Consider the following 14,932-nt stretch of genomic DNA (forward strand, 5'->3'; position numbering starts at 1 on the left):
GTTTGGGGTCCCCTACTGGAGCTGCTGCCCCCGCGACCCGATACTGGATAAGCGGATGAAGATGGATGGATGGATGGAATTTCACAATTCACAATCTTAAAATGTAACAAACTTGTTCCGTCTTTTTGTGTTTTTGTTAGAGATCTGTGTCATCAGTGAACTAGAAGACCTGAGTGCCTCAGTAGATGTCCAGGATGTTTATACAAAGATCAAATGTAAAGTTGGCAGCTTCAACATCGACCACCACAGATGCAGGTAGAGTACATCTCGCACATGGAAAAACATACATATGCGCATACAGGATTTTTGGTAGCCTTTAAGTCAGCAAGCAGGAATTGCCTTGATGACAATTTGATGTCCAAATTAAATGGCACCGGCGAAGGCAGTGGTAAAACTGGGACCCTCCAGTTCAAGGACAGTCTCTCCATCCACCAGGTCACCCTGCTGCACCCACACACTTATGCTTCCACACTCCCAGAGTCTAAACACACACTAGCGTGCACACACACTTCACCACCATTACCACTAACACTTTGTCTGTTCCCACTTTTGCTCGTAAGGGGGATTTTTCGGATTATCACCTTGGCTTCACTGTCTTTCCAGACAGCTGTTATAGCGGTTACCACTGACTAACAGGCAGATGGACTGACAGATGGACCAACTGACTAGATGGACGTGTTTAACGTGCTCTATGCCGGCCCACCTCTGACTCAGAGAGGAGAGGAGTTCTGTCCGTACGTCGGGCATTTTCAATCTAGACTGCAGTATCTGAATTGATTCAAAGAAAATTTAACACATTGTTGGGGAGGAAAACCACTGGGCATCCTTATGGTAATCTCTTCCCATGTCAAGTTCCAGTCGAAAATGGGGTAAATTAGCTCGGGGCTCTGAAATGATGAAGGCGCACCATGGTAAAACTAAAGCTGTAACTAGATTTATTCATATTTTTTTCAAGCCCTACTCATTTGTCACATAAATTAAAGTGTAGCCTAATTTAAATATCTAAATCCTTATTTTTCCTGTAGTTGTTTTCTTGCCTTGATCACATATCTTTGTGATGGAGTCACCAGTTCCAAATGTGCTCTGTATGAGTGCCTGAGGTCTTGTTCTGTTGAGAAGAGACCACTTAGCAGGAGGCAATTCCCTCTGTCTCAGTCTGAGGAGATAATGAAACGGCTAGCTAAAACACTCCAGCATGTTGCAGTGTTCGTAGATTGTGTGTGTTTTTTAGATCTGTGTGCCTGAATACATATGTTCTTATAAGTGCCTCCTTCTCTGATCCAGCCAGGCAGTGAAAGGGAGATGGATCTTCCCGGGACCTGCGCCCCTACTGAACCCCATAATTAGCAAGCAATGCTCTTACCGCTAATATGATAATAGATGTGGATTCTGATTTGCCAGATTTTAAAATCACCTTAGCCGACGTGCGATGTACATACAGCTCAGAGAGAAAGAGAGTGAGGCGATCTTGCCTTTGGACCTGACTGTCTAGGAAGCATGGTGCAGACCTCCCTGTTTTGTAGTCACTTGATTTATATCCAGGCCACATTACATACACTATGGAGTATCAACTTAAGCCAGAACAATGTCAGTGGTTAGACAGTTTTAGAGCGTAAAGGTGTCGTGGGTCATTATATCACACATGTTCTGTTCTCCACAGGTGTGTGTCCAACTGCTTCTGAGACAGAGCCAACCTTAATCTCTTTAGTAGACCTCTATGCCTTCCTAAGTAGATAATGGGTCAATTTTCTTATTTCTAGGTTATTTCAGTTTAATGTGTTTTTAACAACATGGTCTCAACACACTTTTAACCAGGCCAGGTTATAGTCATTGCTGTTTAAGACACAGTGGAGGACCTCTGGGCTCCGGCCCACTTTACTGTGTATCATCCACATATACAAGAGGTTGGAGTCCATATTAATCATTCTGAGCAGATAATTGTAGGGTATTTTGTCACCCAGCCCAGGTTATTTGTGTGCAGTAGGTCAGATTAAATCATGCTTGACAGAGAAAATGTCTCATCTGGCATTAGCTATCTCACCGCTGGAAAATTACTGGAAAGTTAGATGGGGCAGGCAAATATGAGAGGTGAATATTTAATTAAATCCCTGATTGTATCAATATAGGAGGAGGGCATAATACTGTGGAGGAGGGAAGGAAATGACAGGAAAGGAGTCCCCAAGGAATACAAAATAAGGGGGGCGTTGAACCACGAAGGTTTGGGGTCTCACTAATCATGGAACAGAGGTGAATTAAAGGGAAACAGAGGCAAGGAGATGATGGGGTGATTGGATATGAAACTCTGTAGGAAGGGCGTCTCCCGTCCAGTGGGAAGTTTCGAAATTAGGAAGCTTCTTCTTTTCCTTATTTTAGCCAGGTCTCCCCTAGCAACCGTGCTCCTTGAACTGTTGTGAAACGCAGAGATGCCCCCCGAGAGAGGACGGCTGGTGACAGTTCACCCTTATTTGCTCCAAGGAGCAGCTCACACAAATTGGAGCTGATGTCTTCCAGCTGTTTCGCAAATGGCTTGGAGCGAAGGATGACTGGATAGGAGCAGAGAGAGAAAAGAGAGGGCCAATGGCAGAAATGAAGAGCTGTGGGGGGTCCATATGTCTTAGTCACTCTTACATTTATTACAAAGAGATATTTTACATGGGAACACACAGAAAGACTTGAGATACACACACTTGATAACTATTCATAAAACACATGCACATGCATAGACTCTCATTGGTAGGCCTACTCCTCTCTCAACTTCCACTATTCTATTGTAATAAAGAGATAGGGGGGCAAGCTTAGGGTGGGGTTAAGGATATGATGCCGATGGTGTTGAACCATTCCCGTTGTGTTTAACATGTTGCCGTACATGTGTTGTGCATGATTTGGCATCCAAGAGTAACTGCAATAAACCTGTATATGTGCATATATACTGCATATGTGTGTGTTTTGTATACTGTAGATTTAGTGCTCATGTTGTGTTGCAAACAGAGTTATACTTGTTGTCTGTTTTCATTCATTAACTTCTTTTGATATCTGCTTTACAGGTGCTTCTTATAGATGGCCACACCAATTTATGTTTGTATAGGTTCCCAAAGTTAGTGCATGTGTTGCAATTTTTTGAATATTTTTATTAACATCTATGGTAATGGTAAATTTACACATATAATGTACCGGAGTTAAAGTCTCAGTGAATGCCTCTGCTGCTGCCAGTTTGATTTAAAAAAAATGTTAGTATCAGGCTTATCTAAATTAAATTTTGTAACTACTGTTGCCATTTAAGGGATATTATCAGTCCCTGCCACAACAGTATGAGTAATCCCAGATGCCCAAGTTAAGCTTGGCCTTGTGTGTCTTTCCAGGCCAGGGCAGGGCTTGCACTCTGGCCACTATGAAGGACTCATTCTGCAGTGCAAGGAGACAGCTGTGGTGAGGCTTCTGCCTGTCCCAAACCAGACAAACTGTACTGTAGCAGCCTTAGGCCTCTAAATACTGTGCCTCTGCCATTCTGCTGCTCCTAATCAACGTTACTCATCTCTGCTCGTGCTGGACAGACAGGAAAATAAAGGAACTCATAAGGAAAATCATTGTTTTTGGCTTTAACACAGGGTGTCCACAAATGTAATAATTTGATGCACCTTAAAATGTTCACAAAAACAGAATCAACTTACAAATAAATTCAATTTACAGAATAACATTCCCCTGTCTCTCCAGTGCCTCTGATTGGCTAAAAAAAATCAAGCCAATGAAATCTGGTTACAACCGTTCTTCTGCGTGTGTGTGTGGGGGGGTGTTTGTGTGTGTGGGGTGGGGAGGAGACAAGACAAGGACATGGACCTCCTTTCTTTTGTTAATCTTATTCTGGTGATGGTCTTATACTGGTACCTAAAACATGAACACGTTTTGGATAGAGCAGAGTTTACATTATTTAAATAGTTCAATTAAGCAATAATGCATTTACACTAGATAAAATGTATCAAATTTTCTCTGCAGTCTGGTGTACGGTACAGGGAGTTGCAGTGGGTAGAAAGAGAAAACGTCAGGATTTGAAGTACAGTGGCACCTCTTCCTGCAGCTCTCTTTCTCTCTCTCTCTCTCTGAAATGACCTCTGATTGGCCAAAGTCTCCCATCCCAGGCTACATTTCCTAAAGCCTGGAAACAAAGCTGAGCAGAAATGCAGAAGTCTAGTTTTCTCTCCGACCACTTGAATTACTATATGCAAAAAAAAGATTATGATTTTTTTACGACTCCAATGGTCCACCACAATTTTAAGTGCCTTTAAACTGTTGTTTTTTCATTAGAAATACTGCTCATCCCACGATTAAACAGTTACTTCAATGCTCTATATACTGGATAGTATAAGACCATTCCACAACATGTCAGCTGGTTAAAGCTGGTTTAACTCCCTTTGGTTTTAATCAGTTTACTCTATAATTCATTTTTCCAAAAATGATCTTGAGGTTTCATGCTTTTCTTTCTTCCTTTTTTACCTTCCGTTCTGTACATATGCAATTCTCTTCTTTGCCCCCTCCCTGTGATTTCTTGCCTTCTCTGTCCCTTTCTGCATCTACCTTCTCTCTCTCTCTCTATCATTCTCTCTCCTTCCCTCTCCTCACCTCCAGTACGGAGGAGGGTGTTCAGAGCTCGGGCAGCTGTGGAGGAGTGGTCCTCTCTTGCACTGACAAGCTGAACAGACGCACTGTGTTGGTTCGACCCGTCAGCAAGCAAGAAACTTTCAGCCACTTCTCTGGCTTTTTCACTCCTGTAAGAATCCAGCTCTTTTCCTTTTTAGTTGACTCTGCTTAACTTCCATTAACAGTGGCTTAAATTACTTGCTTGTGCTGGTTTCAGAAGCCAGTGCTTTAATTTGGTTTGACTTTGAACAAAGTTGCGTTCAAATTGTGTTTAAATTGTCATTGTAGCAATCACAACTTAATACAATTAATCGCATAATGCTGTAAAGAAAAAAAAATCTCTATTTCTAGCCAAATAACACGTAAACTCTGAGGAGACTACTCTAAACCTATTTTTATGTATTTACTTACGTTTTGACACAGAATGTCTCCCAAAGGGGTGCAGATTTTATACTTTAAGTCCGCTGTTATTGGATGTTTTTGCAGACTTTGCATCATGTCTTAAACGGATCTCCCTTTCCTTCAATCATGCAACAGTTGGAGATTATTTTCTTTTACGTAATGGCAACCTAGATGATTTTCACGTTTTTGAAATCACACACAAGAAGGCTTTTCTGATGAATCAGAAATAATTCAGCCTCAGAATTCAGTTGCAGTCAGAATGTATGCATATCATAAAGTTGGCTGATTTAAGGATCCAACCTAATTTACTCCACAGAATAGGAATACTTTTGCTCTGGAACCCTTTTTTAGCTATTGGCTTCAGCTTGGCTTTTTTAGAGCTGTATTGAAACATATAGAGCTGTTTTTTTGGCTGAGGTTAAGTTCTTTTCTTTAAATAGATTTAAATAAAGTACTGTTGAAAGTAAAAGTAATCTGGCCCAGTTTCTTGATAAACATTTTAGTTGAGGAATTTAGTTGGAGCATTTTTGCTCTAAAGGTATTTATATTGTAAAAGCTTGAGTTATGTTATTTGTTAGCCAGGCTTAACCCTCATCCAAGAAATCAGGCCAAAATAACACTGAACAGGTTAAGTCTTTTTCTGCCACTGTTATGTGCAATGATACCTATCATCAGTGTGATTTGTCCTGTCTGACCACTGGCCAGACGGCAGCCAAGGTCCTCGAGGGCTCTCACCAGCAGCACGGCTTCCTGTCGATCACCTACACCCAGGCTGTCACCAAAAATGTCCGTCACAAACTCACCACCCGGCCGGAGCGGCCCACACGGAGTGGCGCTATCACTGATCCGCTGGCGGACAGCTCACCTCAGTACCTGAGAGAGATCCTGCTGACAGCCCAGCCCTTTGATGTGGTGATATCCTGTCCCTTATTGGCTACTGTGGCAGGGGTGTTCCAGGTAAAAAAAAATGTCTGTCAGTTCATATAGCTGTGTAGTATGTCAATATTTGAGCCATGTGGAGATTAAAAAACAAAACTTGTTATTTGTTTTCAATTTTCAGTGTGCATCAATAAACATTGACCTTGAAAGCAATTTTAGATTAATTATGCCGTAATTTGTGAAACCTTGTAATATACAGTAGGTACTGTACATAGTCTCAGTCAAAGTAAATAAACATTTTGAATTATTATTTTATGAACAATTTTAAATGAGTGGAAGAAATATACATTTAAAACTCTTTAGGATAAGTGTTTTAGGCTACTCCATGACTATTAAATTACTATTAAATTATTAATGTAATATTTATAATTTTTGCTTGATTTCTTTTCAGGCTACAATACCAAGACGCTACAGAGAGCGCGGGAAGTCAGCAGGTCAACCAATGAGAAACCACACACTGACCTCTCGATGTTTGCCTCTTATGTACATCAACACCAGCGTGATCAGGGTCTTCTGCCCCGGGCCACAAGACAAACATACTGCATCAGGTTAGACAACCACTTGTCGGTTTTGAATGCACACTTGTGTTTTCAAATGAAAAACAACAATGGGACAGTATTATGTCACAGGCTGTGTTTTGGATTCTGTGGTGCCTGTATGAAAGTCCCTGCCAGGGCCGACCAGACATAGCAGAGCCGCCACAATAAACATTTGCTAAGAGAAATACTTGAGGTTCTGAACAACCAACCACAGTTATACACACACATACACTCCTACAGAATATATAATTATTCTCAGAATGTCATAGATGGAGGCTTGTTTTGTCTGCTCATAGTAATGACTAATGGTGGGTAAGGGTGTGTGTGTGCTGTCTTCATGTACCACAGTGTTTGAATGTGTGTATATCATGTGTATTTGCATTTGTTTAAAGGTATAATATGCAGGATTTTACTAAAACACAATTTAAATTAATACCTGTCAATCATCACTTATGACCAACTACAAGTGTGTGGCGGTGTCTTCATCTGCAGAGACCATACCCTCTGCCTGTATTTTCCCTTTTCTGTATTTTATCTGGCTTATTGAGCCTGGGAGGAGGGGCCAACTTTGAACACTGTGCGTTTAAAACAGTTAGCGATACATCATACATAGTATACCTTTATATGTGTTTACAGTGTATATACAGTATATAGCACTATTGCCCAAAGGGAAATTTGCTTTGAGCACAGTCAAGTATATGTTCTCTTTTATGTGCATATGTTCCTCCATATTCAGTGTGTTGCATTTTGTGTCTGTGTGTATCCCACTAGATCCCCAGGTGAAAAAAGAGGACACCCTGGTCTTAAAGCTGGGTTCCCTCAGCATGGCTCCTCAGGCTGATAACCCCCTGACCCGCACTGTGCTGCGAAAAGACATCTATCAGTAAGACAAATCTATTCTCACTAGAAACTCCCTGCTAAATTGACATTATGTGCAGAAAAATCAAACATCTTCCCCAATTCCAAATAACATCCCATAAACAGTGTGTTGATAAAAAGTCTTCAATCATTTGCTGCTATTTTCTCTTCTCTTCTGTTTGCACATAATGTATATTTATCCTCAGTTTCTCTACCTCAAGATAATGCGCAAGATATGTAACACTGAGTCTACCTCACAACTAACTTCCGTTATAATATCGTCACTCACAGCTTTACTACATTTGTCTTTTAAACAAACACTGCTGGTTGTATTATTTGGCCACATAACTATGCGATTTGACCACAGTTTATCAACGGTTCCATTAAAATTTGTCTAATTTTAAGTCACACACCATTTATCCTGGGGGGGGGGGGGCACTTCTCCTCATGATGCTTGCTGTCTCATGGAATAATTTTAGGGTACACAGTGAGTGACAGCGCCACATAGTGGTAAGCTGCCCCAGCAAGAACAGAACAGCAGTGAGTGACACCTTGGGGGTCTGCCGGGCCCTCCAGCTGAAACACAAGACTGTTGACACAAGCCCCCCGTGCCATGTGGATCAAAGCAACTAGGCAGGGAAAATCTGGACTTCTGAGGGAAATGGCTCTGCGCAAAACACATTTCCCTGCTATAGGCAGCTAAAAGAATCTGGATTGTGTCATAGCTGCTTCAAAACCGCAGCCGCACAGTTTGTGTGGGTGTGTGTGTGTGTGTGTTAGAGTGTGTGAGTGAGAGAGAGAGAGCAGTTGTGTGAATGGGCAGATATAGAGCTGGCTAACACATGTAATGAGCGAGATAAAAGTGGTGCCAAATGCTTTGTGCAGCTGCAAGAGGGATTTGGGCTGACACAAGACTTGAAGTGGAGGAGGAAAAAAAAAGAAGGTGGACAACAAAAGGAGAGGAGAGGCCACTTTAGGGTTCATTGCTGCCTTCAGTTGGTGGAAGTGTCATATGCTGGGTTATTACATGGAGCAGGGAGGCAGAGGGGGTCTAGGCCTTTGGCCATGCCTGACAATCTGTTACCATCAAGGCAAGATAGAGAGGAATACTACACTGTCAAACTTTGTCCAAATTTCTTCAAGTGTACCCACGCCAAATCCCCCCCAGTCTCTAATTTACTTGTCTGATGTATTGGAGCAAAGATTGTATTGATCAGTAACCATAGCTACTGTTTTGCAAAGACTTATGGGGTACTTTTTTTAATCCCCACTAGTTCTACACACTGTACTGTGCTAAAATGTTTGTGTTTTTGTTCAAGTTAGTACAGCTAATGGATAGAAACAACTACTCTGTTTCCATGGAAACTGTGCCTGGATTTATTTTTGTTGACATGTCGGCCATGTTGTTATCATGTCAGATGATAAATGATGATCTTGTGGGCATGGAAAATAATCTGGAGTTTTTCTCAGACTTTAGCCCCAAAAACCAGTAAGACCAGCCATGCAATTTTACCCCATATTGACCCGTAATGTTCTGCCTGTGCTAGTTAGTGGCTCTGTGGCTGTGGTGCCCACATCTGCTCATAGACATGGATTTCCTCGCACAACGCTCCACCCTGGCCTAAACACACACACACACACACACACACACGCTACCATGTTGCTCCGCTGCGCTGTGGAGATAGGTCTAGAAAAGCGGGACTAGCATGTAGCCCTCCACACACACATTTATTTAATATACACAGTCCACACATGTCCTTACAAACACAATAAGTTGCCTACACTCAGTCATGCATTCACACCAAAATGTGCAATGAACACCACCGCATACTGTACCTATGAACACAGAAAAGAAACATACTCTGTCACAAACTGTAGCAGCAGGCATGGCCATGTGTACAAACACACCCAAATTCACACACCCCCTTAACCTCTACACACAGAAGCCAAGAGTCACCACTTCCCTCACTGCAGTGAAACCCAGGAATTATGTCGAACCACTCTCTGTGTTCATTCTTCCATTTTTAACCATGCATTATCCTCACCACCTTCCCTGTTCACATCTGCCCTCCAATTAAGGATGATCACACTTCTGAGTCACATGATTGATAACCCTGAGATCAGGGACTTGTTGACATACCATTACCAGGCACTGTTATGTGCTTTATCAGTGCTGAATTTGACTGTGTGTGCTCCCCCAAGTTGTATAGAAAAAGTCAAAGTGAGAGTCTGTAATCATCCAAACCAATGTGTGTTTACAATCCTTTACAAATTGTGGCTATAGGAAAAAATATGTCTGTGAGTGCCAGTAGCCATTTGCTACAATTCTGTTTAAAGCCCGCCACTAATTACATCCGTTATCATAATTGAATGACTGCTCTAAGCAGCCAAGCTGTTATTGTCTACTGTACATAAAGTGATTGCCTCACAATGTCTAAAACCAGGATTTACTGTAATGCCACCTTGTTAGAGAAGACAAGAGTGAAGTCTAAAATAGCAAGTGTATATAAACATCCTGACAGAGCATGTATTGATACGGTTTAACTGACACTGTTTCGAACAGACTTCAAAGCTCCCCAGCTTCCCTTTCAGCCTCAACATTTTTAAGGTACTGTATTTATCATTTGGAGTAGATATATTTCTTCAAAGAAGGTCAAATAAACCAGTTTGACTGTAAAGCTGTAAAGCTAAATTGATATCCACCGCCAGGTTCATTTGGTAACCATTAATACTATTTCACTTGATCTTGTGATGTTGGATGTTGTTTCCCTGAAGGACTAGGTCCCCAGCAGCTTCTTTCACTAAGCAGGAATTATGACACAGAGCTGCAGGCTTCCCCTCTTTTTCCCTCTCCATCTTCAGCTACAAGGCCGCTGTCAATTTACACAGCTGAAATCATTTTCCTGTCTTGAGAAATTGGGCTTTTACAAAGTACGTGAGCACCGGCCCAGGGAATGTCCAGCATGCATTCAGCCCTTACTTTCTTGTGGTTGGGCCCTCTGTAAAATCTCACAGATCTTTTACTCCCCACTCATATTTTCTCTCATTCTCTCTCATTTCTCCTTTTTCCAATGAAATTCTTTTCACTTATGGAACACTTAATTGAAAGCTTCTTGTATGCTGGGGTAAACGAGGAGCACTCTTTCAAGTACCATGTGGAGATTTAGTGTCCGTTATATAAAGGCAGAGAGATGCATGTTAAAATGTCTAGATGTGAGGGCTAAAACTTTACATCAGTTTGCTAATCTCTTTCCCAAATATTGATCTTTTTTTTTAAATTTAAGTAACTTTTAATCACATGACAAATATTCGCTGAAAAGATTTAACTGACTTTGAAATAACTGATGATGAGCAAATGGCCTTTAACAGTAAGTGATGTGCACAGCCATTGGAAATTACTTTAATGACATCTAATAGTTTTGGTTGCCTCAGTAATTTTGTAGTTAAAGGTTTTTTTAAACTTAAAAACATAGGGAATATATAAATACATTAAATATTTGTATATCTAATGCAACCAAAGCTCCAAAATCTGTACATATTGTATTATCTATTAGTAAAAAGTTTTTTTTACAAAAGTTTAAATGATATCTATAATTAATTTGACTTTCTTGCATGTTTGTGTGTCCCTCAACTCTGCGTGCGTGTGTGCGTGTCTTAAAATACCCTGCACATTTCCCGACATCCCCACACCTAGATGACACAGCTTTAGATTCCGTCACATGCCCAGTTACCTCATGGTGAGACTGAGGGTGCATCCCGCTGCTGCAAAATATGTTTTTTTGTTTTGAGTGGTGCACATGCCTTTGTTTCCATAGTAACGGCAGACACGGCTGCTGTGTCAGTGGAGTTGCAGAGCCAAGTCAACATGATGTGGCTGTATCAATGGACAATGTCTATTTCACTCCCTCTTCTTGTTTCTTTTTCTCATTCACTTTCCAAAGTTTGTCTGTTCTTACTCCCTACTTTCTTTTTCTGGTGTTTATAACCGAAGATAGGAGAAAACATGTTCTGGTTTATTGGCACTTCTTTAAACCAATCATAATTGTCTTGTGTGGCGCCAAGTGCCGCGCAGAGCAACAGTGTCTTTGCAAAAAAGTCTCGGGAAGGGACTGGTTTTGGTGGAACGTGTGGACGTTCAAAAGTTGTTTTAGTCGTGCAACAGAAAACTCAGATTGGACCGATAGTCTAGCTCTAGATATAGACTTAGGCTACTGTAACTAGCAGTTACATTACACAGTACAGTTACACTGCGGCCTCTCTGATCTTCTGTGCGCTGACTGTGCTCAGTTTGTGTGGGTGTGGAAGACCCTGTTTAATACTTGGTTACAGTACCAACCCCTCAATAAAATCATTGTTTTTATTTATCGCGTTTCAGGCATGTTAATATTGTTAATATTGACCCTTCTCCAATGTTGCTCATGCAGGCTTTTTTCTTTTTGGCTGCAGTATATGTATATATATATATATATATATAAATATTAATATAGTATGGATAACTAAATAGCTTTTTTTCATACATCCATCAATTTTTTTTCACTCTTTCACACCTTTGGCTGTCACTTTTACCCTCCGTGTCTCTTTTTCAATTTTTCTTGTCTCCATGTGTATTTGTAATGTTTTTCCTGTCTTGCTTTTCCTCTCCGTCGCTCTAGTGTTGGTTAGACTGGTCCCCGTCCCAGCAAACTGTGGTCAGTACAGTAAGCCGCTTATTGCTGTTGAATGGCTGCCTGGTTGAGCCCACATATATGTCCTAATAAGTGGTTGTGATGGGGATCTCCCCCTCCACAGATAAACACAGCCCACTGAAGCCAGGACCCTGCCTGTTACCAATAAAAAAAAAACTGGCACTAAGTTATATGCACCCTTCTCCTCTGGTAACATCCTTGTATTGGGTGTGTATGTGTGGATACATGGATATACTGGGGGGGGAAATGGGACTGAAATAGATGCTAAAATGAATAGGTGTGGATGCAGGGAGGGGCCCATAGACAATTCCTTTCTAAAGGGCCCAGAATGTTGTGCTATACCCTCTACCTGACAGTAAGAGATTGACTGATAGTCAGAAGCTTTTGGCAGAGCAGTTGTATTTCTGTTTGACTTCTAAATTAATCCATGTTTTACTATATTCATTAACAAGATAAAATGGTTTAGCTAGTAACTCAACTGCATTGACTACCTAACTAGACCTTGACTAACTGTTTGTTTCACATTATAACATTTTGGGTACTCAGTCCAGTCTTCCTGGCAGTAAGCCTACAAGTTAATATGAACTAACTATAAGTTAACTATGCAATTTACAATTTTGGGTAATTGTCACTCTGTAGCTAACATGGTATTTGTGAGAACTGTCTGAATTACACTCTAGATTTTGAAAAGTCATATACAACTTAACTACAGTAATATATCCAGATAGATAAATGGAAAGAATTCAATCTAACTAAGTGGGCTTCGTTACTATGAACACTCAGCTGTACTGAATATATTATAATGTATTTTTTATGTTTAGATTAGATCCTGTCTTCTACTGTAATCACTGTTGTAAGATTTCAAGGTTTATTAATTCAGTAGTTGCAGAAGTAATACTTTTACTGCCTCCTTTGAGGCTGTAGGAGTAAAGGCAAAGTGTGGAATAAAACAGCTTATAGACCCTCAGCACATCAGCTCTGTTAAAAGGTGCAGACCTGTCACAGCGTCAGCAGTCACCTCAGTAAATTCACCACACGTCACTGGAGTTCGCACACTGCTGCTGTGCTAGTAGTAGGATTAGGAGACCCTGTGAGTTTTATGAATTCTAAGCTCTTGTCCTCACATTGGGGCAAAACACTGAATGATCCTCTCCGGCGTCTGTATGACAGCTGCGGCTTTCCTACTTTCTTTTCTTTTCATTTTTTTTATACTCTCAGCTGGTCTCCTTCTTTCTTGTCTTCCTCCTCATCTTTCTTTTCCTCATAAAACCCAGAGTTCCCAGCAAATGATTCATTAGATGCTTCAGTGCACACTTGCCTCATCACTCACTTTAGTTGGCTGCCAAGTGCCCCATTTCCCCGTTTGTTTACACCAGCAAAAAGTGCGCTGGCTTTGCTTCGCTGACGCAGTGGAGGAGAGAAGCTGCTCAGGCCACACACAGTGACACTCAGGACCTACACTTATATACACTGATTTAGGAGTTGCTTTAAAAACTTCCCTGGCTGCTGAGCAGGTTTAATGATAAACTCCTTTCAGAGGCAATGGTGGTAATGATCGTAATATCTGTATCACCACCTTAAACAAAGAATGCGTTAGGATGATCTTTTAAAGCTGCCAATGCAGAGCAGCTTGAATAATGAAAAGTTCAGTAATAGTAGTGCTGAAATGAGATACATTGTAAAACTTCTCAGTTTATCCTTGTTGGTGTATTACATTGATACTCACTGCTTTGAGTATGCAGAGTAGCATTTTAGAACAGTAAAAGTGGTGTCTGTGGGGATTACCCAGCCAGACATTTATCCCTTTATCTATTTTGGTCTCTACTTTTAGGCTTTAAAAATATAATCCGAGGATCTAAATTCTCAACTCCACACTCTTGCTATTCTAAATTGTATCTTTTGTGAAAATATGTCAGTGTGTCATTATCACAGAACTGTGGACAAAACCAGACCAACTTAGTAAATCTCTTTTAATTGCATTGGTGCTTGTTTGGCTAACTAGCTGTTCTGATCTTCTAGTTGCTTCATGTGAGTATATTGACTTAAATATATGTTATTACAGCAATCCCTTTTGATACTAAACACATGTCTTACAGTGTGTATAGTGTGTTAAAAATGCAAATGTCCAGTTATCATCATGTAATTCAGTAGATAAAAACTTTTAGGGCAGAAAAGGGGGAAATGGTACTGAGCCGTGTGAGTTTGTTGAACCTGAGCCAGCCAACAGAGAAGTCCTATACTAGACCCACTCAGCAGTCAAAGACATTTGAAGTGGCTAATAGTGCAACATATTTCATCAACAAGAATGGCTCTGAGGGCTCCTGAGGACTGGGCTTCATTCCTGTTGTGCTCATTTTGGGCCTGGGCGTCTGAGGAAAGAGACAAGAGAGGATTAGAGTTAGACCTGTCTTGGTGAACTGTAAATCATTTAGCTCCATTTGTTTCTCTCCCTTTTCTTTTAAACCTATTTTCTACTCTCTCACTTTGGATGTGCACCCATGTTTTCCTTCTCCTCTACAGAGAAAGAAGATAAAATAAGCAAGGATTGGCGGGTCAGCCAGAATAAACATTGTTTTTTGTCAGTCCAGCAAATGAAACACCTGGTGCTGGTGAACGCGGAGGAAATATTTCACATTGCCTTGACACTCAGGATTAATGCAACATCAAATTGTTTTAAGAATGGGGACAGCTGCTACCCAGAGTGAATCATACGCCCCCTTTTATTAAAGTTTGCCCAAGAATTTATGTTTTGAATCCGACAGGATAGGCTTCGCAGAGCCGACAGATGAGACCGGGAGTGGGCTCGGTGGGGCTCATGTTGAAACAGCCCTCAGACAACGTGTCATAATGTGAACAGGAAGTTTAGACACAAAATAC

General features: G+C 41.0%; 1 protein-coding gene across 2 annotated transcripts in view; it reads left to right on the forward strand.

The window, feature by feature from the left end:
• The window catches only part of LOC117946102 (vacuolar protein sorting-associated protein 13B-like), a 335,261-nt gene that overhangs the window by 187,866 nt on the left and 132,463 nt on the right, over nt 1–14,932 (forward strand). Inside the window, exons 27-31 of one of the 2 annotated variants that reach the window (XM_034873955.1) lie at nt 141–255; nt 3,360–3,426; nt 5,740–5,991; nt 6,365–6,521; nt 7,284–7,395. In XM_034873955.1, the coding sequence (XP_034729846.1) occupies nt 141–255; nt 3,360–3,426; nt 5,740–5,991; nt 6,365–6,521; nt 7,284–7,395 (703 nt within the window). Of the gene's footprint in view, nt 1–140; nt 256–3,359; nt 3,427–4,620; nt 4,763–5,739; nt 5,992–6,364; nt 6,522–7,283; nt 7,396–14,932 lie in introns of both variants that reach the window. The other variant, XM_034873954.1, reaches the window with a different exon arrangement.

Source organism: Etheostoma cragini, chromosome 6, assembly GCF_013103735.1.
Source record: "Etheostoma cragini isolate CJK2018 chromosome 6, CSU_Ecrag_1.0, whole genome shotgun sequence".
NCBI classification, from domain to species: Eukaryota; Metazoa; Chordata; class Actinopteri; order Perciformes; family Percidae; genus Etheostoma; species Etheostoma cragini.